This window comes from Schistocerca gregaria, chromosome 2 (genome assembly GCF_023897955.1).
Source record: "Schistocerca gregaria isolate iqSchGreg1 chromosome 2, iqSchGreg1.2, whole genome shotgun sequence".
In the NCBI taxonomy this organism is placed as follows: domain Eukaryota; kingdom Metazoa; phylum Arthropoda; class Insecta; order Orthoptera; family Acrididae; genus Schistocerca; species Schistocerca gregaria.
In genome coordinates this window covers 868,462,046-868,488,287 of record NC_064921.1, presented here as the reverse complement: position 1 = coordinate 868,488,287, position 26,242 = coordinate 868,462,046, and the positions used below count along the sequence as shown (strand labels likewise).

Genomic DNA, 26,242 nt, shown 5'->3' with positions numbered 1-26,242 from the left:
AATTCTGACTGGGGTATCCTGTTGTTTTTTATTGTTACACGGATCTGATCAGCTAGTTGTCGTTCTGTTAAAAATTTTAATTCTGGGTATCTGGTAATAAATGTTGTGTATACTTGTGACCTGTATCCAGTTGTGTTGGTTCTTACGTTTGTTGCTTGGTAATAACAGAACATGGGGTGTCGATTATCTTCATCTAACCATCTCATCCTCTGTCTTTGTTTTCCTTCTAGGATGGTTGCAGGAAGCATATCCTGCAAAACACCTCTATTTGGATTTAAATCATTTTCCGTCTGGCAAGCAGTGTCATTACCATTGTGAACGGGCATAGGGTTCAAGTGTCGTCCCTGACCATGACAGCGCTTGTCTGAGGCTTCATTAGTTCTGTCCTGAACCAACTAATCACACTATAAGGGTGTTTAGACCTATTAGTGGTTTTTTCTTTTCATCACCTTTCACGACTGGCAGAACATACCGGAGGCCTATTCTTTTTCCAGGCCTCCATGGGTATTACTATTATTAGTTACTATTATTAGTTACTATTATTAGTTACTATTATTAGTTACTATTATTAGTTACTATTATTATTATTACTATTATTACTATTATTATTACTATTATTATTATTATTTTCATACTTCATGCATGTGAGTTTTTACAGAATAAATCAATGAGTTAAAACTCAAAATTTGTATTTATAGTCATAGTTCCTGATACCACTGAGCAAATACCAAGTATGAAAATTTTATTTCAGTGATCACATAGAGTAATGTGGACTTTCATACTGGAAACTATAGTCAGTATGTTCTCCATTGCTTTCTGGCTGATCACAAATATAGTTTTCAGGCTCTTGTAAATGGCAAAGGTATGTGTATGTAAGGCATGCACAGACAATGTAACGACATGAAGTACTGGCCATCTGATTACTACCCAACACTCCACAGCCAGTCTGAATTTTTTGTTCTACTTTGACCATAATTTTTTGCTGCCTGAATATTGAAATTCATTGACCAATTTTGGTGTAGTTCCCTAATAAAATGTAATATATCAGCATAAAAAAAATCTACTGTGTTCAACTGCTCTTCCAACTCTTATGTTGTCTGACATTAACAGTTTCACCAGCAAACCTCGAAGTCTTAAATTCTTTTCCTTTATATGTAATTCCCTCTCCAAATTCTTCCTTGCTTTCTTCCATTGCTTGCTCAATGTATAGATTGAATAACAACAGGGATAGGCTAGAGCACTGTCTATCTTCTCTCAATCACTGCTGCCCTTTCACATTCTTTGAAGTGTAACTACTTTCTGTACAAGCTGTAAATAAACTTCCACTTCCCAAATTTTACCCCCGAGGACTACTTTCCCTAAAGGTATGTCCACATGATGTCTCTTTCCTTGTGTGCAATCTCAAGTGCTTGGGAATTAAAGGACATTCACAAAAATTTGCAGAAAGAATGCAAGTTCACATGTGTTTTGCACCCACATGTTGCCCCATTGCACAATCAGTCCGCTGTCTACCCTCTTCTTTGCTTGGGATCTTGGTGATGCACTCATTGTGATGAAAAGTCAATAGATAAAGAGAATACAGAAGCGATTGCAGGTAAAGAAGTATCAAAATAAAAGAGTTAGTAGAAATACAAAGTGACGACAACATTTTGTTTGTAAAAAAATTCGGATGGTCACAGTAAACTTTTAGATTTTCTGCTTGGGAAATTGCTGTGATAAGGCTGCAAACAACATTTTGTTAGCAAGTAACCAGCAACTTGTACACCAATTTGGACTCTAGTTTGCATTTCAAAACAAAGCATTTCAGTGATTATTCCTGAAACTGTGTAACACTTAAGGAGGGGTTCAGAGTCGTTACATGAAGGTTATTAACTTCACTGCAGCATTTATATTTTATTTTATAAAAAAGTTATTTACACAACTTTAATCCTGAAAGATTATATGTAAGTTTAGTACCCTCAGACTTGCCAAATTTGGGAATTTCATAAAGGTCAAAATCCTCTAGAATCGAGGTTGTATTTTCCAATTTGTATTTTTATCATCATCAATGTCCTTCATTTTGATTTCTAATAGTTTCTTTTCATCATATATCAGGCTTTTCAGATGTTCTCCAAGTCATCGTATCATTAATACTTGTCCATAGTTTTCATATACACTTTTCATAAATTCCTTGATTATTATTCTCATTTTCTACTTTGAAACTTACATCGCCTTATTCTTTACAGTAACATGATCAGATACTTTTTTTAATAGGTGATGCTTAGGGTATCATGTCTCAAACTCCATATGGCTTTTCTTTGTCTGTAATCATCCATAAATTTAAGTGTGCTTCCTTTTGAAGTCAACAGCCATTAGCAGACAAATCCCTTCACAGCATAACCTCAACACACTACACAATGAAACACACAGGGCCCCATCTGCCTGTCGTCAGCCAGAATGCATGAAGTTCCCACCTTTGGTGGGGAGCAAAGTGCTTAACGCACAGCCTCCATTTCCAGGCAACTACACATGCTCAAAACGCACATGCGTATTTCCACTGTTGTAAATTATTGCACATGAGAAAAGTTAAATAGAAAATAGGCATTATGGAGAGGCACCTTAATTCTAAAAGTGCTACATACCCAGCTTTACCTTTCTGTAACCTATTTTCTAATGCAAATCAGAAGACCAGTATTGCTTCCAGAGCCTTCATTTATCCAGAACCTAATTTATTTTCCCAGAAGTTGGCTTCCACCAGTTTTTCTGTTCCTCAGTAAATAATATGTGTAAAATGTTTTTGACACAATGACTTATTAAAGTGGTGGTTTGATGGTAATCACTCATGTCGGCAACTGCTTTCTTTGGAATTGGAATTATTACGTTCTTCCTTAAATCTGAGGATGTTTTGCTGGTCTTATATCTCACACATCAGGTGAAAAGTTTGTCATGGCTGGCATTTCCAAGGATCTCAATAAATGTTAACATGCAATAACGGTGGTGACTGGAAAACAAGAATACAATCCACATGAGCAAACATGCCTTTGTTCCCGTAAGTAACGAGATATTTTTTGAAATTCCAAAGGAATTTTGGCAACAATGATACTCTGAAAGAGCTCCACCTGTTAATGGAATTAGAAACATGCTGAGAATATGCCGCTTCTGCAATAAATTGCAGCCACCTTGTTTGCAGTAACAGTGTCCTTGAGACTGAATACTGTATGGGGCTCAAGACAACTTTGTCATAATTTTACTAATGACTGGCCAGTTATTCATTTCTGGATGGGAAAAAAGCTGTACAATTATGTTAAGAAGGTATAAGGACATTGTAAGGTAATGTTAGAGTGCAGGAGTACAATGTCCAATGATGCACCTTTCATTTCATGCAAAATGAATATTTGTGAATAATACCTGGAGATCCTTCAAAGTTCATGTGTGATCAGTTATTTCAGTGGGATGATGTTGCACATTTACTTCATGCCAACAGTTCACTGACCAACGGTTCCCTTTTATTGTTTCACTGCAGTCCAAGTTTAACAGTCTGTAGCTTTTTTGTATGTGAATGTGCAGAGGAAGAAACGTTACCAACAGAAGAACTATGGCTTAATTGGTTGCAATGGTTACCCCATACCCAAAGTATCGCTTAAAATAGTTAAAGCAGCAGTTCCAAATGTAACACACAAGAAATATGTTGCCAGCTAGTTTTGCAGTAATTAAACAGATGTTGAACGAATTAACACTGAACATGGGTAAGAAGTAAAATCTGATGAATTCATTCAACTGATACAGAAAGTTAAGGGTAATTTGAAAATGTAGGTGATAAAACATCCTGTAATAATTTCTACAGCTTCAAACATTCTAATTTTATGTCAGAGTAACCATAATTCAATAAAAAATGCTGTATACATACCTGTCCAACATCGATTTCATTGGTGAATTTTCTAGCAGTTGCTCCATTAGTGGTGAAAATTGCTGTTCCATTACCATACGGATTTCTGTTGATCAGCTCCACTGCTTCATCCAGAGTGTCAACCGACAAAATTACAAGAACTGGACCAAATATTTCCTCCTTGTAACATTTCATATTGGGCTGTAAATTTTTGAAAAGTATCTGTAGTGCTAATGTCACAGAAAATCTTGAGTACATACACTTATGACCAAAAAATGTCCTTCCCAAATAAAAAGTGATAACTGACAACATCTCAAATAATTTGCTTCTTGAGATAGTGAAAAATGTAATGACAGCAATAAACGTTAGACGTATTTCCAGAATGGATTTTCATTCTGAAGCAGAGTGTGCTTTGATTTGAAACTTCCTGGTGGATTAGAAATGTGCACTGGATCTGGTTTGAAACTGAGACCTTCATCTTAAAGCTGTGATGGCGAGTCATAAGTTGCATTTGGGTAGCTCAGTCAGTAAATCACTCACCGACAAAAGCTGAAAGTCCCAGTTTCAAGTCCCACTCTGGCAGACAGTTCTAACTTTGATGTCAGATGTGGTCCAATTCATATTCAGTGTGTCCCACTTGATTCCCCCCAAATAATGTGCTGTCCAGAAGCAAAATGAAAAATGTATCATATTAATGTTGTTTAACTGTCAGGGGCATACTGTATTACCCAGCACAACTGCCTCTCTTTTAACTCTTCATCATACAGATGTGAATGGCAGTACTTTCTTTTTATATAGCACATTTATTTTTAATTCAGTAAGGTGATGAGTTTCATTGACCCAGATTCCTGCAATGAGTCAATTGGTTTTGTGTTAAGATTTCAACAACGCAGTGTTTATGTGAATAGTACAATAATGCTGTTTAAACATGTCTTGTTGAAAGGAAGTGAATTACTTCATAAAAAATATAGGTTGCTATTTAGAAGAGACATACTCCTGCTTGTATCTTGGTAATAAACAAAGTTACAAGAAAGACCATGACATTGGTTAGCGCTCCTGATAAATAAACATTTGCCTAGCATTTTTTATTTGATTTCTGGGTAATAGGTTATCTGCAGTGATATGGGTTAATGAGACACTTTATACAGGGTAAAGTGTCGTGTGACTAGGGCCTGTCGTCGGGTAGACCGCTCGCCGGGTGCAAGTCTTTCGAGCTGACTCCACTTCTGCGACTTGCACATCGATGGGGATGAACTGATGATTATTAGAGCAACACAACACCCAGTCCCTGAGCGGAGAAAATCTCCGACCAAGCCATGGACATTAACAAAATTGACAAACTACAGGGATGGATTCGTGACTGGAAGTACAGGAAAAATGGTGCTATGAACATGTGTCCATAAGGTCATCATTGCCACAGTAGATGGTGCTGACAAATGGTGGGTCCCCTAGTCACATGCTATGTGGTCCTTGTGTGTTGCATAGGATAGTCTGGTGTTCATGTCGGGAACAAGCTGTGATGGTGTTTATGTACAGCCAAGCAGATGGAAACAGTTGAGGGGCAGCATGGTTGTAACAAAACAAGTACCCTCACGGATACCAATGACATCTCACAACATTTCCAGCACCTTTTTGGGGGTTGAGTTATCACGGATCTGCTCAGACAGATGAATATGCAGGGAGAAGGTGGACTTCACATACACAAGATATTGAGATGAGCCCTAGTACAAGTTTCAGGCAAGTGGCCCATCAACACAGTGTAAACCAAGGTATGATTATGTGTATCCTGCATGGCAACTGGAACCATCACTATCACCTACAATCCCGAGGAAGCCAATTTGAACACCCGTTGTGACGTAGATGCGATGGAACACTGTACAGTGTTCTAGGACAATTTGTTGTTGCAGTATGCAGCCCATCCATTTCCAGACACATGTTCATAGGACACTTTGTCCTCCAGTTCCAGGCAGGAATCCACTACTGCAGTTTGTCGGTTCTATTATGTGTACGCTTTATATGTAAGCTAATACGAGAACAAATTATACACTCCTGGAAATTGAAATAAGAACACCGTGAATTCATTGTCCCAGGAAGGGGAAACTTTATTGACACATTCCTGGGGTCAGATACATCACATGATCACACTGACAGAACCACAGGCACAAAAACACAGGCAACAGAGCATGCACAATGTTGGCACTAGTACAGTGTATATCCACCTTTCGCAGCAATGCAGGCTGCTATTCTCCCATGGAGACGATCGTAGACCTGTAGTCCTGTGGAACGGCTTGCCATGCCATTTCCACCTGGCGCCACAGTTGGACCAGCGTTCGTGCTGGACGTGCAGACTGCGTGAGATGACGCTTCATCCAGTCCCAAACATGCTCAATGGGGGACAGATCCAGAGATCTTGCTGGCCAGGGTAGTTGACTTACACCTTCTAGAGCACGTTGGGTGGCACGGGATACATGCGGACGTGCATTGTCCTGTTGGAACATCAAGTTCCCTTGCCGGTCTAGGAATGGTAGAACGATGGGTTCGATGACGGTTTGGGTGTACCACGCACTATTTAGTGTCCCCTCGACGATCACCAGAGGTGTACGGCCAGTGTAGGAGATCGCTCCCCACACCATGATGCCGGGTGTTGGCCCTGTGTGCCTCGGTCGTATGCAGTCCTGATTGTGGTGCTCACCTGCACGGCGCCAAACACGCATACGACCATCATTGGCACCAAGGCAGAAGCGACTCTCATTGCTGAAGACGACACGTCTCCATTCGTCCCTCCATTCACGCCTGTCGCGACACCACTGGAGGCGGGCTGAACGATGTTGGGGCGTGAGCGGAAGACGGCCTAACGTGTGCGGGACCGTAGCCCAGCTTCATGGAGACGGTTGCGAATGGTCCTCACCGATACCCCAGGAGCAACAGTGTCCCTAATTTGCTTGGAAGTGGCGGTGCTGTCCCCTACGGCACTGCGTAGGATCATACGGTCTTGGCGTGCATCCGTGCCACGCTGCGGTCCGGTCCCAGGTCGACGGGCACGTGCACCTTCCGCCGACCACTGGCGACAACATCGATGTACTGTGGAGACCTCATACCCGACGTGTTGAGCAATTCGGCGGTACGGCCCACTATACGCCCTCGCTCAAAGTCCGTCAACTGCACATACGGTTCATGTCCATGCTGTCGCGGCATGCTACCAGTGTTAAAGACTGCGATGGAGCTCCGTATGCCACGGCAAACTGGCTGACACTGACGGCGGCGGTGCACAAGTGCTGCGCAGCTAGCGCCATTCGACGGCCAACACCGTGGTTCCTGGTGTGTCCGCTGTGCCGTGCGTCTGATCATTGCTTGTACAGCCCTCTCACAGTGTCCGGAGCAAGTATGGTGGGTCTGACACACCGGTGTCACTGTGTTCTTTTTTCCATTTCCAGGAGTGTATTAGTATCGATGAGCATGAACCCTTGGTAAAGACACTTTAAAAACCTGTAATGTTGTTGTGGGAAAAAAAAGGAAGCTATGAAAGAGTTACTGCCTCAAAGTAATTTTTAATTGGGCAGAAACCTTCAGCAACCAACAACAATGAATAAAGGCATCAACCAAAATGTTTATCAAGATTAAGGAGCAGAAGCATGCATTTCCAAATGGTAACTGGAGGACATCCTGGTGTAAATTTTTATTTCTCATTACAGTTCAAAAAGAAGAAGCTTTAAAAATAATGCAGGAATCAGAGGTCAAGCAGTTAGTGAAAGTATCATCTTAACTAACTGTTCATTTCTAAACTTGAGGAGCATGTTTTCAAATCGTCTTAGAGAACAAATTAATAGAGGCACTAAGAGAGACCTCTCAATAACTTGATTCCTCTGGAATGTTAGTGATACAATTCAAATTGTTAAAAAGCAATAATCATAAACCTAAAGATACATAAACTTTTCATAATTTGACACAGAAATGATTAACTTCTGCAGTCATAAGAGCATTTATCCACCTCTCAAGTGAATTACAGATAGGGAATCTGACAGTGTTGGAGTGAAGTGAGATTGGCATTCCTGCACATGCCTGTGTTCAATTTGTAACTGCTGGAAGTTCCATTGTTGCATATCTGTTAATTACTTTTCAGTGTTGTATTGAGTAGAACATGGTGTCAAATAGTGTGCAAATTTCGAGAGAGCAATACGTCTGCATTACATTTTGCAAGAAACAGCCTCAAATGTGGCAAGACAATTCATGGCTTTTGCATCACTATAATACTCCTGCTCATTCATCCCCACTGGTGAGTGACTATTGCACAAGAAAATGAAGCCCACTGTGCTGCCTCACCTTCCGTTCTCTCCAGACGTGGCCCCTGAGGACTTTATTTCCGAAGTTGAAAACCCTGTAGAAAGAATGAAGATTTGTGGTGACAGACAAAATAAAAGAAAATTCACAGATGGTGCTTCACATGATCGAGCAAGAGGTGTACCAAGACAGCTTCCAGGAGTGGAAATGTCATTGGGAGCAGTGCATCAGTTGTGGAGGAGAGTATTTCAAAGGAGAAAATGCACAATAAGTAATAGATTTGCGCAGAAAAATTTTGTGGGCGACGTTCTGGAAATTTTTGAACACATGCCATATGCATAAATACACACTTTTTTGAAGAAACAATCAATTTATGAAGTGTGTTAAAAATTAACCATCAACTAATATTTTTCTATTATATATATTTCGAAGCTATGCTATGTGACTAAAATCATTCTCTTTCAACACCTCTTTTGCACGGTTCCCCAATTTAATAATTTTTTTAGTTATATTTTCCACTGCAATTCTGAGCACAGTTAGTTGTCCTTAGTTAGTGTCATGATTTGAGGGAGGGTTATGAGAGCTGCTGTGAAACAGGAGTAATCAATCTTTTTTTACTTACTGCCCACTTTCACATCCATAAAATTTTCTTATCACCCACCAGTTGCATAGTAATGGTGATTTATAAAGTAGGGAGGTAACTTTATACAATTTACAAAGCAGAGCTACAGCAAGTTAAAGCACGTAGTATCAATTATTATGCACACAGTAGATAATGTCAAAATTTTATGAAAAACTAAAGAAAATGTTGAAACTCTGGCCACCTATCACCCACCGTGAAAGCTGGAACAAGTGGACAGCAGACACCAGGCTCAAGACTACTGCTGTAGAACCTTAAATTTCCAATTCTTTTCAGTTCCAGTTGTGGTGTAGGAGAGAGTTGGCCTGATGCAGAGCACCATCTCTTGAACGAAGTCCTCTTACAACTGTTTAATGTTGATGGCTTAAACTCCTTCAGCAGTACAATGGCACTATCACAAGAGCTGTTCATATTTTTATCACCATCCACCATCTGCCCATTCTTTTCCCAGAAGTGGGTGAAAATGGATACTGAAAATTCCTTGCCACCAAAAAACTTTAAAGAAAAAAAAATCATAATGTCCTGCCAACCCTTGAATTGACAGTGTGGATTTACCAGACTGCAGTGCGTATATCAGCCAATGTCACTGTTTTCAAACATCAATAACTGCCCGCTTTCATTAATGCAGCTTGTAGTGAAACTGGACATTGTGTCTCACGTTTTAGTTAGGAGCTCAATGCAAGTCAACTGGGGCCACTCATTACTAGCAGATCACCTATACGAAGACAACACATGTAAAGCTACTAGATGCTTTAAAAATTTTGCTTCAGCTTACATATTATTTACTCATGGCAAATTGAATTAATTCATTAATAATCTAGTCTCATCCGCAGCTCGCAGTCTTGCAGAAGTGTTCTCTCTTCCCATGCACAGTATCCCGGGTTCCATTCCAGACTGGGTCAGGTATTTCCCCCGCCTCAAGATGACTGAGTGGTGTTGTGTCATCATCATCATCATCATCATCATCATCATCATCATCATCATCATCATCATCATCATCATCATAATATTCTCAAAAATTTACTTCTTGTACATCTAATTAAGGAAAGACTACAATTTGTATCATATTTTCTCTATCATTGAGGAAGTTAGTAAATAAAATTTAATTGGCCATCTTTAAAATTATATTTAATTTTATTTAGCATGTTTTCTTAGAATTTACTTGGAAGTACAGGGTGTTTCAAAAATGACCAGTGTATTTGAAACGGCAATAAAAACTAAACGGGTAGCGATAGAAATACACTGTTTGTTGCAATATACTTGGGACAACAGTACATTTTCAGGCGGACAAACTTTCGAAATTACAGTAGTTACAATTTTCAACAACAGATGGCGCTGCAAGTGATGTGAAAGATATAGAAGACAACGCAGTCTGTGGGTGCGCCATTCTGTACGTCGTCTTTCTGCTGTAAGCGTGTGCTGTTCACAACGTGCAAGTGTGCTGTGGACAACATGGTTTATTCCTTAGAACAGAGGATTTTTCTGGTGTTGGAATTCCACCGCCTAGAACACAGTGTTGTTGCAACAAGACGAAGTTTTCAACGGAGGTTTAATGTAACCAAAGGACCGAAAAGCGATACAATAAAGGATCTATTTGAAAAATTTCAACGGACTGGGAACGTGACGGATGAACGTGCTGGAAAGGTAGGGCGACCACGTTCGGCAACCACAGAGGGCAACGTGCAGCTAGTGCAGCAGGTGATCCAACAGCGGCCTCGGGTTTCCGTTCGCCATGTTGCAGCTGCGGCCCAAATGACGCCAACGTCGACGTATCGTCTCATGTGCCAGAGTTTACACCTCTATCCATACAAAATTCAAATGCGGCAACCCCTCAGCACCGCTACCATTGCTGCACGAGAGACATTCGCTAACGATATAGTGCACAGGATTGATGACGGCGATATGCATGTGGGCAGCATTTGGTTTACTGACGAAGCTTATTTTTACCTGGACGGCTTCGTCAATAAACAGAACTCGCACATATGGGGAACCGAAAAGCCCCATGTTGCAGTCCCATCATCCCTGCATCCTCAAAAACTACTGGTCTGAGCTGCCATTTCTTCCAAAGGAATCATTGGCCCATTTTTCAGATCCGAAACGATTACTGCATCATGCTATCTGGACATTCTTCGTGAATTTGTGGCGGTACAAACTGCCTTAGACGACACTGCGAACACCTCGTGGTTTATGCAAGATGGTGCCCGGCCACATCGCACGGCCGACGTTTTTAATTTCCTGAATGAATATTTCGATGATCGTGTGATTGCTTTCGGCTATCCGAAAAATACAGGAGGCGGCGTGGATTGGCCTCCCTATTCGCCAGACATGAACCCCTGTGACTTCTTTCTGTGGGGACACTTGAAATACCAGGTGTATCGCCAGAATCCAGAAACAATTGAACAGCTGAAGCAGTACATCTCATCTGCATGTGAAGCCATTCCGCCACACAAGTTGTCAAAGGTTTCGGGTAATTTCATTCAGAGACTACGCCATATTATTGCTACGCATGGTGGATAAGTGGAAAATATCGTACTATAGTGTTTCCCAGACCGCAGCGCCATCTGTTGTTGACAATTGTAACTACTGTAATTTCGAAAGTTTGTCTGCCTGAAAATGTGCTGCTGTCCCAAGCATATTGCAACAAACGGTGTATTTTTATCGCTGCTCATTTAGTTTGTATTGCCGCTTCAAACATACTGATCATTTTTGAAACACCCTGTATGGAGGTACTGATACCACCTGAGTCTTAATGATAAGGCATATATTGTAAGTTCCTATAAGATTGTCTCTGTGCAGTAGCAGAAATAGTAATTTATGCTGACAAACTGAATGTTGCATTTATTAGCAAAATTTGTTTTATATTGAAAAATAGGAGTCAATCAGTGACTACAGATTGTCACCTCTGGCACTCAACAGATGCAGCTTATTGCATAACGGGAGTGGACAGTTTGTGATTGGACTTTTTATGCATAGCAGTTTTTGTTGACCTTAGCAATTTAGTGTAATACATCAACGAAGATAACAATAAATGTTCACATTTAAGTATTGAATGAAGCTGAATGAGACTATCCGTATAATGGTATACATGAAACTGGAGTGCATGAAAGTCCTTTTGCTGATGGAAGTAAGTAAAAAGTATAATCACTGTTTTTCTTGTTGTTGTTGTGGTCTTCAGTCCTGAGACTGGTATGATGCAGCTCTCCATGCTACTCTATCCTGTGCAAGCTTCATCTCCCAGTACCCACTGCAACCCACATCCTTCTGAATCTGCTTAGTGTTTTCATCTCTTGGTCTCCCTCTACGATTTTTACCCTCTACGCTGCCCTGCAATACAAAATTGGTGATCCCTTGATGCCTCAGAACATGTAATACCAACCGATCCCTTCTTCTGGTCAAGTTGTGCCACAAATTTCTCTTCTCCCCAATCCTATTCAATACTTCCTCATTGGTTATGTGATCTAGCCATCTAATCTTCAGCATTCTTCTGTAACACCACATTTCGAAAGCTTCTATGCTCTTCTTGTCCAAACTATTTATTGTCCATGTTTCACTTTCATACATGGCTACACTCCGTACAAATACTTTCAGAAATGACTTCCTGACACTTAAATCTATATTCCATGTTAACAAATTTCCTTATCTAATTCCCTCGGCATCACCTCACTTAATACGACTACATTCCATTATCCTCGTTTTGCTTTTGTTGATGTTCATCTTATATCCTCCTTTCAAGACACTGTCCATTGCGTTCAACTGCTCTTCCAAGTCCTTTGCTGTCTCTGACAGAATTACGATGTCATCGGCGAACCTCAAAGTTTTTATTTCTTCTCCATGGATTTTAATACCTACTCCAAATTTTTCTTTTGTTTCCTTTACTGCTTGCTCAATATTCAGATTTAATAACATCGGGGAGAGACAACAACCCTGTCTCACTCCATTCCCAACCACTGCTTCCCTTTCATGTCCCTTGATTCTTATAACTGCCATCTGGTTTCTGTACAAATTGTAAATAGCCTTTTGCTCCCTGTATTTTACCCCTGCCACCTACAGAATTTGAAAGAGAGTATCCCAGTCAACATTGTCAAAAGCTTTTCCTAGTCTACAAATGCTAGAAACCTATGTTTGCCCTTCCTTAATCTAGCTTCTAAGGTAAGTCGTAGGGTCAGTATTGCCTCACGTGTTCCAACATTTCTACGGAATCCAAACTGATCTTCCCCGAGGTCGGCTTCTACTAGTTTTTCTATTCGTCTGTAAAGAATTCGCATTAGTTTTTTGCAGCTGTGACTTATTAAACTGATAGTTCGGTAATTTTCACATCTGTCAACACCTGCTTTCTTTGGGATTGGAATTATTATATTCTTCTTGAAGTCTGAGGGTATTTCGCATGTGTCATACATCTTGCTCACCAGACGGTAGACTTTTGTCAGGGCTGGCTCTCCCAAGGCTGTCAGTAGTTTCAATGGAATGTTGTCTACTCCGGGGGCCTTGTTTCGACTCAGATCTTGCAGTGCTCTGTCAAACTCTACACACAGAATCGTATCTCCCATTTCATCTTCATCTACATCCTCTTCCATTTCCATAATATTGTCCTCAAGTACATCGCCCTTGTATAGACCCTCTATATACTCCTTCCACCTTTCTGCTTTCCCTTCTTTGCTTAGAACTGGGTTTCCATCTGAGCTCTTGATGTTCATACAAGTGGTTCTCTTTTCTCCAAAGGTCTCTTTAATTTTCCTGTAGGCAGTATCTATCTTACCCCTAGTGAGATAAGCCTCTACATCCTTACATTTGTCCTCTAGCCATCCCTGCTTAGCCATTTTGCACTTCCTGTCTATCTCATTTTTGAGATGTCTGTATTCCTTTTTGCCTGCTTCATTTACTGCATTTTTATATTTTCTCCTTTCATCAATTAAATTAAACATTTCTTCTGTTACCCAAGGATTTCTACTAGCCCTTGTCTTTTTACCTACTTGATCCTCTGCTCCCACTGTTCTTAGGGAACATAAAATACAGTGTCTAATCAATACTTTAATTTATGTTAAGGTATGAGGAAGTACTCAGCAAACAGTCTCATGAAGTATTGATACCTTACTACAAACTGTTGGTCAATGTGTTAAAGTGAATGGGCAGTTGGAAGCTCTCACCATACTTGCACATCACCCCATGATTTTTTTGAGGTTTCATGCTATCAAATTACAATTCTTCTAACTACACACTACTCCTGCCAGCAAACAATTGAAGATGCCAACACGTTGATTTAAATCCTTTAATTGTGCAAGCAATGTTATTTATGAACATAAACATCCTCTTTAAGCTCGTAGAAGTCTGAATAGACTTGAGCACTTGCTGCAGATAATATTGTGTACGTGCCCATTTTTGTTAGAACATTCATATAATGATCTGCAACTAGATATTAACATAAAAATCAAACTGACCTTAACACCACTTAAAATTGTGGGTCCAACAAAATTTCCTTTCTCAAAACCAGGAACCACAATATCTCTGCCATCTAGCAGCAACTGTGCTCCATCATCAACACCAGACTGAACAAGATCACAAATTCTTTTTTTGGACTGTGGGGAGATGACTGGGCCTAAATCTGTGCCAGGAACATGACCTGTAAGAAGGAAAAAGTTAGTTTAATTTGATTACACCAGGTAGTTTATCCATAAAAACACCATTGACAGAGACAGAGAGAGAGAGAGAGAGAGAGAGAGAGAGAGAGAGAATACGTCATCCCTCCTCTGAATCAAAGTTCAGCACAGCATTTTGTTTTTTATGAGCAATACAAACTACACCATATGGACAAAAACTTGAAACAGAAATGGTCAGTCTTCCTCTATTATCATGTACTATATAATATTATACTTGGATTAAATTGACATAACTTAATACTTTATTTTTTTATAAACAGAAATACCAAATGAAATTAACACAAGATTTATTTTGCAGAAAACGTAACTAGTTTTTGTACTTCAAATTTAATTCAGAATTGCAATTGTATTTGAAATTATCAATGTCATCATTTAATTTGTCCCACAGAATAATTTTAAGATAATCTGACTGTCTAGCTGTAAAGTCAAAATGTTTAACATTGCTGTAATGTGTCTTCTTTTATCTCCATTCATCTTGTCAAAGTTGGCACAGTTATGGTCCAAGAATGTAAGTAGCTGTCATGGAATAGTAGCCAAGCAATTAACATGAAATTGTTATGCTCAACTGTGCGGATTCTATAATATGTGAGACCCACCTTTTGTGAGATTACACTGATACAGGAGATAAGAAAAATAAGGGGAATGACAATGAAATGTTCAGATTTTAAGAGAAAACTAAAATCATATCACCTACACAATTATTGTTTTCAGCAAGCTATGTTTTCAGTGAGCATTATGTATGATTAAGAGATATGAGAACCATGTGAGTACTTAATTATAAGTAATATTTTGAACTTACTGCTCACTTAAAATTGCTGCCTTGACTTATTATAACTACAGAAGTGCACATGAATAATTTATTTTTAGAAACACAGTAGTTCATAATAATGGGTCACATTCAACTAACTGCACACGTAAGATTCATTTTCTTTTACTGCTGAAAACGGGCTCCTCTACAGCAGTTGCTTGTTCTTGTCATCCACCATGTTTTAATAAGCATTAATTGATTCCCCTTGTTTTTCGTATCATTCACATCAGTTTTCATGTGTATATGCTGTAACAGACGACACAGTGTAATGAGCATTCATAAGAACTTCCAACTGTAACAGGTCAGAGCCTACACTCAGACACTTTATCTTTGCAGACATTCTGACGAAAGCAAATTTTCTTACCCTCAGAGTCTGTATCAGCAACCAGATCCCATACTTCTTACTTTCTTTAAAATATTTTCATTCATGAAAAAATTGAGTTTATAAATTAATTAAACATTCTTTACCCCCATGAACCATGGACCTTGCCGTTGGTGGGGAGGCTTGCGTGCCTCAGCGATACAGATAGCATTACCGTAGGTGCAACCACAACGGAGGGGAATCTGTTGAGAGGTCAGACAAATGCGTGGCTCCTGAAGAGGGACAGCAACCTCTTCAGTAGTTGCAGGGGCAACAGTCGGATGATCCACTAATTTGGCCTTGTAACACTAACCAAAACAGCCTTGCTGTGCTGGTACTGCGAATGGTTGAAAGAAAGGGGAAACTACAGCCGTAATTTTTCTCGCGGGCATGCAGCTTTACTGTATGGTTAATGATGATGGCGTCCTCTTGGGTAAAATATTCCGGAGGTAAAATAGTCCCCCATTCGGATCTCCGGGCAGGGACTATTCAAGAGGATGTCGTTATCAGGAGAAAGAAAACTGGCGTTCTACGGATCGGAGCGTGGAATGTCAGATCACTCAATCGGGCAGATAGGTTAGAAAATTTAAAAAGGGAAATGGATAGGTTAAAGTTAGATATAGTGGGAATTAGCGAAGGGTTCGGTGGCAGGAGGAACAAGACTTTTGGTCAGGCGGATACAGGGTTATAAATACAAAGCCAAATAGGGGAAATCAGGAGTAGGTTTAATAACGAATAAGAAAATAGGAATGCGGGTAAGCTACTACAAACAGCATAGTGAACACATTATTGTGGCCAAGATAGACACGAAGCCCACGCCTACTACAGTAATACAAGTTTATATGCCAACTAGCTCTGCAGATCACGAAGAAATTGAAGAAATGTATGACAAAATAAAAGAAATTATTCAGATAGTGAAGGGAGACGAAAATTTAATAGTCATGGGTGACTGGAATTCGAGTGTAGGAAAAGGGAGAGAAGGAAACGTAGTAGGTGGATATGGATTGGGGCTAAGAAATGAAAGAGGATGCCGCCTGGTGGAATTTTGCACAGACCACAACTTAAGCATAGCTAACACTTGGTTCAAGAATCATAAAAGAAGGTTGTATACATGGAAGACTCCTGGAGATACTGACAGGTTTCAGATAGATTATATAATGGTAAGACAGAGATTTAGGAACCAGGTTTTAAATTGTAAGACATTTCCAGGGGCAGATGTGGACTCTGGCCACAATCTATTGGTTATGAACTCTAGATTAAAACTGAAGAAACTACAAAAATGTGGGAATTTAAGGAAATGGAACCTGGGTAAATTGACTAAACCAGAGGTTGGACAGAGTTTCAGGGAGAGCATAAGGGAACAATTGACAGGAATGGGGGAAAGAAGTATAGTAGAAGAAGAATGGGTAGCTTTGAGAGATGAAATAGTGAAGGCAGCAAGAATTAAGTAGGTGCAAAGACGAGAACTAGTAGAAATCGTTGGATAACAGAAGAGATACTGAATTTAATTGATAAAAGGAGAAAATATAAAATGCAGTAAATGAAGCAAGCAAAAATGAATACAAATGTCTCAAAAATGATATCTACAGGAAGTGCAAAATGGCTAAGCAGGGATGGCTAGAGGACAAATTTAAGGATGTAAAGGCTTATCTCATGAGGGGTAAGATTGATACTGCCTACAGGAAAATTAAAGAGACCTTTGGATAAAAGAGAACCACTTGCATAAATATCAAGAGCTCAGATGGAAACCCAGTTCTAATCAAAGAAGGGAAAGCAGAAAGGTGGAAGGTGGAAGGAGTATATAGAGGGTCTACACACGGGCGATGTTCTTGCGGACAATATTATGGAAAGGGAAGAGGATATAGATGAAGACGAAATGGGAGATACGATACTGCGTGAAGAGTTTGACAGAGCACTGAAAGACCTGAGTTGAAACAAGGCCCCCGGAGTAGACAACATTCCAATGGAACTACTGACAGCCTTGGGAGAGCCAGCCCTGACAAAAGTCTACCACCTGGTGAGCAAGATGTATGACACATGCGAAATACCCTCAGACTTCAAGAAGAACATAATAATTCCAATCCCAAAGAAAGCAGGTGTTGACAGATGTAAAAATTACCAAACTATCAGTTTAATAAGTCACAGCTGCAAATTCCTAACACAAATTCTTTACAGACGAAGGGGGAAACTGGTAGAAGCCGACCTTGGGGAAGATCAGTTTGGATTCCGTAGAAATGTTGGAACACCTACGGCAATACCGACCCTACGACTTATCTTAGAAGAAAGATTAAGGAAAGGCAAACATACATTTCTAGCATTTGTAGACTTAGGGAAAGCTTTTGACAATGTCGACTGGAATACTCTCTTTCAAATTCTGAAGGTGGCAGGGGTAAAATACAGGGAGCGAAAGGCTATTTACAATTTGTGCAGAAAGCAAATGGCAGTTATAAGAGTCGAGGGGAAGCAGTGGTTGGGAAGGGAGTGAGACGGGGGTTGTAGCCTCTCCCCAATGTTATTCAATCTGTATAATGAGCAAGCAGTGAAGGAAACAAAAGAAAAATTTGGAGTATGTATTAAAATCCATGGAGAAGAAATAAAAACTTTGAGGTTCGCCGATGACATCGTAATTCTGTCAGAGACAGCAAAGGACTTGGAAGAGGAGTTGAATGGAATGGATAGTGTCCTGAAAGGAGGATATAAGATGAACATCAACAAAAGCAAAACGATGATAATGGAATGCAGTCGAATCAAGTCGGGTGATGCTGAGGGAATTACATTAGGAAATGAGACACTTGTAGTAGTAAAGGAGTTTTGCTATTTGGGGAGCTATATAACTGATGATGGTTGAAGTAGAGAGGATATAAAATGTAGACTGGCAATGGCAAGGAAAGCGTTTCTGAAGAAAAGAAATTTGTTAACATCGTTTATAGATTTAAGTGCCAGGAAGTCATTTCTGAAAGTGTTTGGATGGAGTGTGGCCATGTATGTAAGTGAAACATGGACGATAAATAGTTTAGACAAGAAGAGAATAGAAGCTTTCGAAATGTGGTGCTACAGAAGAATGCTGAAGATTAGATGGGTAGATCACGTAACTAATGAGGAGGTATTGAATAGAATTGGGGAGGAGTTTGTCGCACAACTTGACCAGAAGAAGGGGTCGGTTGGTAGGACATGTTCTGAGGCATCAAGGGATCACCAATTTAGTCATGGAGGGCAGGGCAGTGTGGAGGGTAAAAATCGTAGAGGGAGACCAAGAGATGAATACACTAAGCAGATTCAGAAGGTTGCAGTAAGTACTGGGAGATGAAGACGCTTGCATAGGATAGAGTAGCATGGAGAACTGCATCACACCAGTCATAGGACTGAAGACAACAACAACAACAACAATTGCACTCTATTTATTAATGAGAAACGTTACCTGCATTGACTTTTAATTTCTTTGCTCGGTCCACCAAGTCAGGCAGCCAGTCATTTGCTTCACCCACGAAAACAGCTGTGCTAAGGGCCATGCAACGCTGCCCTGCTGCACCAAATGCTGCCCCCACAAGCTGATTTAGTGTACGTTCCTTATCTGCATCTGGCATAATGACACCATGGTTCTTTGCTCCCATGTTGCACTGTACACGTTTACCATTTCGTGAACCTCGTTCATAAATGTACTTGCCCTATGAAAATATAATGGTATTAATTAGAGTGTATGAATTCACAGCCATTTCATGCCTTACATTGGCCATATTGAAATATTTGACATTCATTTGATCATTATGTTCCACAGACACAATACTCCATGGAGTGCAGAGGTAGTAACACAGTTATTATTGAAAATAAAGTTGAAACAAGAACCTTTACTTTCAATGGGCAGCAATTATCCCCATTACAACAGTTTCTCTAACCCTCCTCCTTCCTCCCTTTGTTAAAAAGAATTGCATTTTATTTTTCAGTATTTGTTGAAACTATGTTTGTTCACAATTGAAAGTCGTATCACTGGACTAGTATAACATTGCAAAAGATAGGAAATCATTATCACTGTTACATTCAGGCTGTGTGTATTTGCATAAGCACATCCGTACATTCAAACAGAAGTTTACAGAAAACTTTAATTACTGACAATCAGCTGCCAATATCATTGAAGCAAATACAATAAATACTTGTCACAACCTATCTAGTCAGCACTATTGTGAAAAGTTATAGAAGTTAACAATATTGATTGGTCAAAGAATGTTTCATATAGCTTTATTGTCAATACTAGACATAACAGGAAACAAAACTGATTTTATACTGTAAGCTAGTCGCAAGAAAACGAGAATAAAGAAGATAAACACTTCCCCACTTAATAATGGCAAACAAAAAGGCAAAAACAAAACCTCACAAAAGATTCCACTGCAAACACTACAGTTTCTCCTTGCTGTCATTTTGCAGAACACATAGCTTATGAACCAATTGGCCCCCTAGTGATTGGAGATACTTCTGAATGCAGTTAGGCATACCGCTTACCACATTGCCCAGATAGGCCTGAGGAAAATTGTTCCATTCCTCCACAGCAGCCTCTATGATACCCTGTAAGGTCTCTCATGAAATAGGATTGCAAGCCATTGTTCCAATATGTTCAACAAATGGGGTCACAATCTGTGCAAGGATTTCGTCCCAATACTTCACACTAATTGTTCTATGTATTGACACAATGGGGTCCTGTGGCCATAAACAATTCCACTCCAAAGTCTGACAATCACCTCAATAAGGGTGGCAGCCTGTGATGCAGTTATAATGTAAATGTTCTCATTGCCTCCATTCACAAATATTAGTATGAGAGCAGCATGTCTCACTGCTGCCTAGTCCACAAGGAGTGGTTTCATGCACATGTGACACAAGCCCCTCTCTGAACCTGATTTAAGGGAGGAGCCTATTTTATATTGCCTGTGTTGGTATCTGCACTCTTATAGCTATTTGGAATTGACGTATAGCACTGCTTGCTGTTATATGCATGTACTGGACCTGCAGACCTATTTTTCTTCCTTGGGCACTTCTGTGATTGATGGTCCTTAACTGATCCTGTTGCTAGAAACTTGTTCCAGACACTAGAGGCATCAATGTGACTCAGTAACACTCACTGTGATATCCACCTGTCTCATTAACTGTTCCATTAGGGTGAGCATATGGAGCCTCTGATTGTACATTGTTTTTGTTCAAACCATTCTGAAGCAACACAACTCTTAAAATGGCACATAGCTCAAGCACTATTATGTTGATAGGTGCCACAGTCAACACGTAGTGCCCTTCACAGTAACAAACAAGGAATGTTTGCACTAGAATGACATTATAAACAAACCATTTTGTTGGTGTAATTTATTTCTGGATCACAACATTCATTGTTGAAGTTTTGGCAATATGCAACATTTATCTTGACTACTATTTGATATTCCACAGTAATGCATATTCTAACCTGAGCTATAGTGAAACATTTACCAGTCAATATTCAACATGTCCTCTAAGCAGTAAGTAATAGAATTACTCATACCACAGTGTTTCACCTGTAATTTTTGATCATCGCATTACTGTCCGATGAATTAAAACATATCAAGTAAGACAGAAGAACTATCCTGTTTATGTATCAACAAAAACATTGGTCGCTCAGCCGTAGTCCAGACTGGGCAAAGATGAGGAAGTATTTTAGGCATCTTATCAAGATTGAACCAGTGGATGCAGGGGAAGGCATCAGCTCCACGCCCCCCTCCTCTCCCCAATTTTGAAAAAAGCATCAGTGAACCAAATTCACATCTTGACACACTGGAAAATCAATTCATTATCAGTTTGAAGAGAACCAGAACATGTAGTTCTTGTTATTGAATCAAATGTCACCAAACAAACGTCAGTGGGTGAATAAATTTAATCCACAATTTGAGAAATGACTTTCTGTTCACTGAGAAAGGTAATTTGACATGAATTGTACAATTCTTTATTTCATTTAAGCACTGTTACAGTAATAAAGTTTTAATCAAAGCCAGATCCAGAAATACATTCCCCATCTTCAGTAACTTTAGGTTTTAGTTCCTGTCTAGTGTACACACCATTTACCAAACCCTGCTGAGCATTTATGATTTCTGAAGACGGCCAACATATGGCCAAAACAGTCACTATCAAAAGTCAGTTACTGTGACTGCTTCTAAAATGAATTAAAAGAATTTTACACTGTAAAGTGAGTACTAGTTCCTTTGTTAGATGTCCCGAAGTTCATTTAGTTTGGGAAATTTCTTTGTGGCGGAAAAAATCTTAAGAACTTTGGGGACTAACAATCTGCACGAGAGAGAGTTACCTGAAATAAAGCATTCTTCCTCAAAAGCAGAAATAATATTACGCTAAATATAATAGTAAAAGATTTAGCTTCTAGACATTCTAGTCAGAAAAGGTGATGGGAGAGTTAAGTGGAAATTACACAGCTTAAACAATCAATTTGTATCTATCCCACCAAACATTGGAGCCAATTTCCTCTGCCCTCACAAATTAGATTACAGTAAATTTGGGAATGTGGTTGATGCAGTAACACCCACTAATCAAATATTAATATCATTATCACATGCAACAAAAACATTGTTTTTGAACTTGAAACTGGTTACAGAATTGAACATGAATTAGCATTACATACTTACAGCTTGATCAGATCCAACAAAGGAAATGGCTTTAATATCCGGATGGTCACAAATAAAGTTAACTGATTCATGTGCACCATGTATCACATTGACTACACCTGGAGGACAACCAGCTTCATTTAGCATCTCCATCAACATCATACAAGCACCAGGATCACGCTCTGATGGCTTTATCACTGATGTATTTCCCAGAACTGTAGCAACAGGGAACATCCACAATGGGATCATAGCAGGAAAGTTGAAAGGCGTTATTCCAGCAGTTACACCAAGTGGCAAGCGGTAGGAATGTGTGTCCATATTCTTCGCAATGTTGGGTAATGTTTCTCCCAGTGCCAAAGAGGTCACACTGCAGCAATGTTCCACCACCTCTATTTTAGAGCGAAAAAAAGGCTGATGTAGTTAACACTAAGAACTAATAATCATTGCTACAATATCTTATACGTGGTACTTTTATTTTGTACCAAATTTTTATCTCTAAACAGCACACACAAAACGTTACTGAAGATTATCATTTACAAAGATCAAAAACTGAGTGCAACCACATCAATGTATCACACCAGTACTAGCAATAAATGAGTACTGCACATTTTTATGTATATAAAACCATTTTCATTTGTGATATAAACTGTCACTGAAAGAATAAATGAAGGTGAGTGGATGACATTGGGAAAAATTCAGGGGCAATATGCATGTGTGTATGGTAGCATGGTATATTATAGGTTTTATGAAAGAGGGTAAACATACGATTAAGGGAATGTTTTAGCTTCTGTAACTCTTAAAAGAATATTTACTAGTAGGAAATGCATGCAACACAATTCACTTACGCAAGCCACGTAAAACGTCACCTTCTGCATCAACAAGGGTTTTTCCTTGCTCTGTGGTAATGTTTTTTGCCAACTCACCCTATAGAAAAAATTGATAATCAGGAAAAAATATTACAAACCACGAAAGAGACTAGTGGAAAGAATTTCTTTAACTGTGCAGGTGGATATTTGTCACTACATACCATATTTTTGCGAATTATGTCTTGATATTTGAACATAATTTGCTGACGAGTTAGTATCGAGGTATTGGACCAGGATTTGAAAGCCTCTTTTGCTGAGGCCACAGCTGCTTCCATTTCATCCTGTGTTGACTTTGGGACTCTAGTAACCACCTACACCAATATTCATATTTTATATGGAAGCATAACACATCACATTTTTCCAAATATGGCAATTCTTACAAAATAAAGAGCAGTCATTTGTTGTGGTCAGTAACAAATTAGGATACCTCATTTGTTGCTGGATTGTGCAAGTCTATCCAGTCTTTTGTTTTAGACTCAACAAACTTTCCATCAATAAATAACTTTGTTGTTGGTGCAGGTGAACTAAAGTATCTCACAGCAGGATCTCCATTCAACTTCTGAACCTGAAAAAATAATTTTTCAGGCATATTTATGGAGAACTAAAACCTTAGCAACTGAGAACTATAAATTGTTCATATCAAGATTATTAAGTAGCATCAGCAGCAAAATGAGTGATCATGACAGCCATAATTAAATAAAAAACAAAAAAAATCTGTACTGCACGCAAGTAAATTTAAACCAGTCCATTAGCAGCAATGGATGTGAAAACACACACACACACACACACAGTCAGAGAGAGAGAGAGAGAACCACTTGCTATGGCAAAACAGTTCTTCCTAAGTTCCTGAACGATATGACACTGAATGTCCATGCTATATCCTTCACTTTATTTTTACATTTAAAACGTAAAATACCTTTTCTTTCACTCCCCATGTGTATTATGAATTGCTGTCAATTAAAATTAGTTGAGTACAACCTTCAATACCGAGAACAAATATTCCTACGGTACGACGGCCTGCAAAAGATGGATTGTCAGTGACAGTTATTTCACTCGCGAGATCGCTGGAATTTTGCTGGATTGATTGTCCGTCGGCTATTGAATATAGAAATTATGTTCCGAGAATGTATACAAACCCTTGTTAACTGAATGAAGCATGGCACCGCTTGTAAAGTGTTTCCTGAATTGATGGAAGTTAGTACTGACTCTAAAATACTTAATTCCTGAATATATCCGTCAAGTACATTAAGAAAGTAATGGGTTCGAACTGATTACGCTTCATAAACTTTGTGTTCGAATGGACTGGTGCCGCCGGTGTTGGTATCTGAAGTATAGAGCAGGCACTTTGAAAGATAGTTTAAATAGTTTCTTATTCGCACTAGCTGCACATCAAAACCATATGTAGACTCAATTTGCAATAAACTGATGTCGTTATGTGACAACAGAAAATACCTACATGTTTGTTGACACTTCATGGCCTTTAAATGAACCCATAACATCCGAAGTTTTACGCCTACAACAGACAGAGCAAAACTTTAGCTTCGTACATTGCGGTACAAAAAATTAATGTCAACAACTCGAGTTATAGCACACATTCGGCAGTGAAGTCGCAGAACACGTGGTAATAGCATTTCTCACAAAACAGCCGTTGTCGTGCATATGTAACATTGAGCAGACACTCAATGGCTTAAAAAAAAAACAAATGATACACATTACACACGAGAGTTCCACAGATTTTTACCTGAAACCTAGCAATTCTCCCCAGCTTCGTTGCCATTGCTACCGCTTCCTGCGACGGCGCACAGTAACTGCTTACAACACCCAGCGATTACACGAGGCGCTATAAACTCATTCAATCCGACCGCTATCTTCGCGACGTGATGTGCGGTGCCGTGCCCCTCCACTGATTCTATCTCGTTATGTCGCTAAGGGGGAACCGCTGAAGGTCAACTACGGCCAATAAAGCCTTGTTTAGTAGCTAAATCAATTTACGGACACACTTGGTGTACAGTGTTTAAAAAAGTGCTAACGTAAATAAACCTTCCATTGTACTCTATTCATAGCAATAAGCTTTCGTCTTACAACTACATTTTTGCAGGATATGTTCACGCTTCAGCAGGCATCTCTACAGCTATCTAACAAACTTTACGAAGTAGGTTCATTTTTAACACCCGTATATAACGAAATTTTTTTCTTATTCTGGGACAACTTTCTAACAATTCTGTGTGATTAGGTGCTGAACTGCATTTATAGTTTTCAACTATTCATGAACATCAGGCTGAACTGTTAATGGTGTTAACGTAAATAAAATGCATTGTCATCACCTATACCGATAATGTTGTTATTCCCGAAGTGAACAGCTGCTTGCTTTATACCAAATTAATTATTCGCTATTTCCAAAGGGAGATACGTATGCCAAAATTTTTCTGTTAGAAAAATGTTGAAGTTAACAGCAACTTCGTTGTAAAAGCCGTCTAACAGACAAAGATTGAGCACTTGTCTGTTCCATCGCCACAAAGCTGATGTCCATTGCTTCGTCGATCTGCGTCTCTCAGATCTTCGGGGCTGTAGTTCGGGATTTTCTAAGTTAGTGCTATTCACGTGAATTTTTAAATTATCACTGTTACTTCATCATTAATGGGGTTTGCCATTATATTCAGCTCATGTCTGACTGAATCTTTCGTTAGTTAGCTAGTTAGTTACATGTTCCACGGATCATTTAGCGCGATAGGTCGCAATGATCTGGAACGAGTGGTTTTACATTTACATCACAAATTAATTTGTACATATGGTTACATTCTGAACATTTCTTAGCGTTTTTTATAACAAAAAGAAAAACAGATATATAGACGTGTGTGTGACAGTGTTTCACCGCAAATGTTAAGTGAAAAATTGTTTTATCACAATTTACCTCATTATATCGTGAGATTCCACAACCATGGAAACTGTGGTCAAGTATAAAAACAAAACAGCTCTGACAGTTACCAAAATGGTAGAGGTATAGCATCTTTCCGAGCCATATATTAGGCATGAAAAGATTATGAACAAAATCAATATTTTACGCAAACAGTCACATACAAGCACAAGTGGAATGAAATAAAAGAAACCTAAGTTCCCCGGTTCTTCCACGGACGATGTGAGCCATAT

At 39.3% G+C, this 26,242-nt stretch overlaps 1 protein-coding gene across 1 annotated transcript in view; it reads right to left on the bottom strand.

The window, feature by feature from the left end:
• The window catches only part of LOC126335256 (probable methylmalonate-semialdehyde dehydrogenase [acylating], mitochondrial), a 61,653-nt gene extending 35,883 nt beyond the window's left edge, over nt 1-25,770 (bottom strand). The window contains exons 1-8 of the mRNA XM_049998299.1: nt 24,837-25,770; nt 23,523-23,660; nt 23,257-23,406; nt 23,075-23,153; nt 22,251-22,618; nt 19,025-19,271; nt 14,219-14,400; nt 3,887-4,066 (exon numbers count right to left, since the gene is read on the bottom strand). Of these exons, the coding sequence (XP_049854256.1) occupies nt 3,887-4,066; nt 14,219-14,400; nt 19,025-19,271; nt 22,251-22,618; nt 23,075-23,153; nt 23,257-23,406; nt 23,523-23,660; nt 24,837-24,872 (1,380 nt within the window). The 5' untranslated portion in view covers nt 24,873-25,770. The remainder of the gene's footprint in view (nt 1-3,886; nt 4,067-14,218; nt 14,401-19,024; nt 19,272-22,250; nt 22,619-23,074; nt 23,154-23,256; nt 23,407-23,522; nt 23,661-24,836) is intronic.
• Nucleotides 25,771-26,242: the final 472 nt, after the last annotated feature.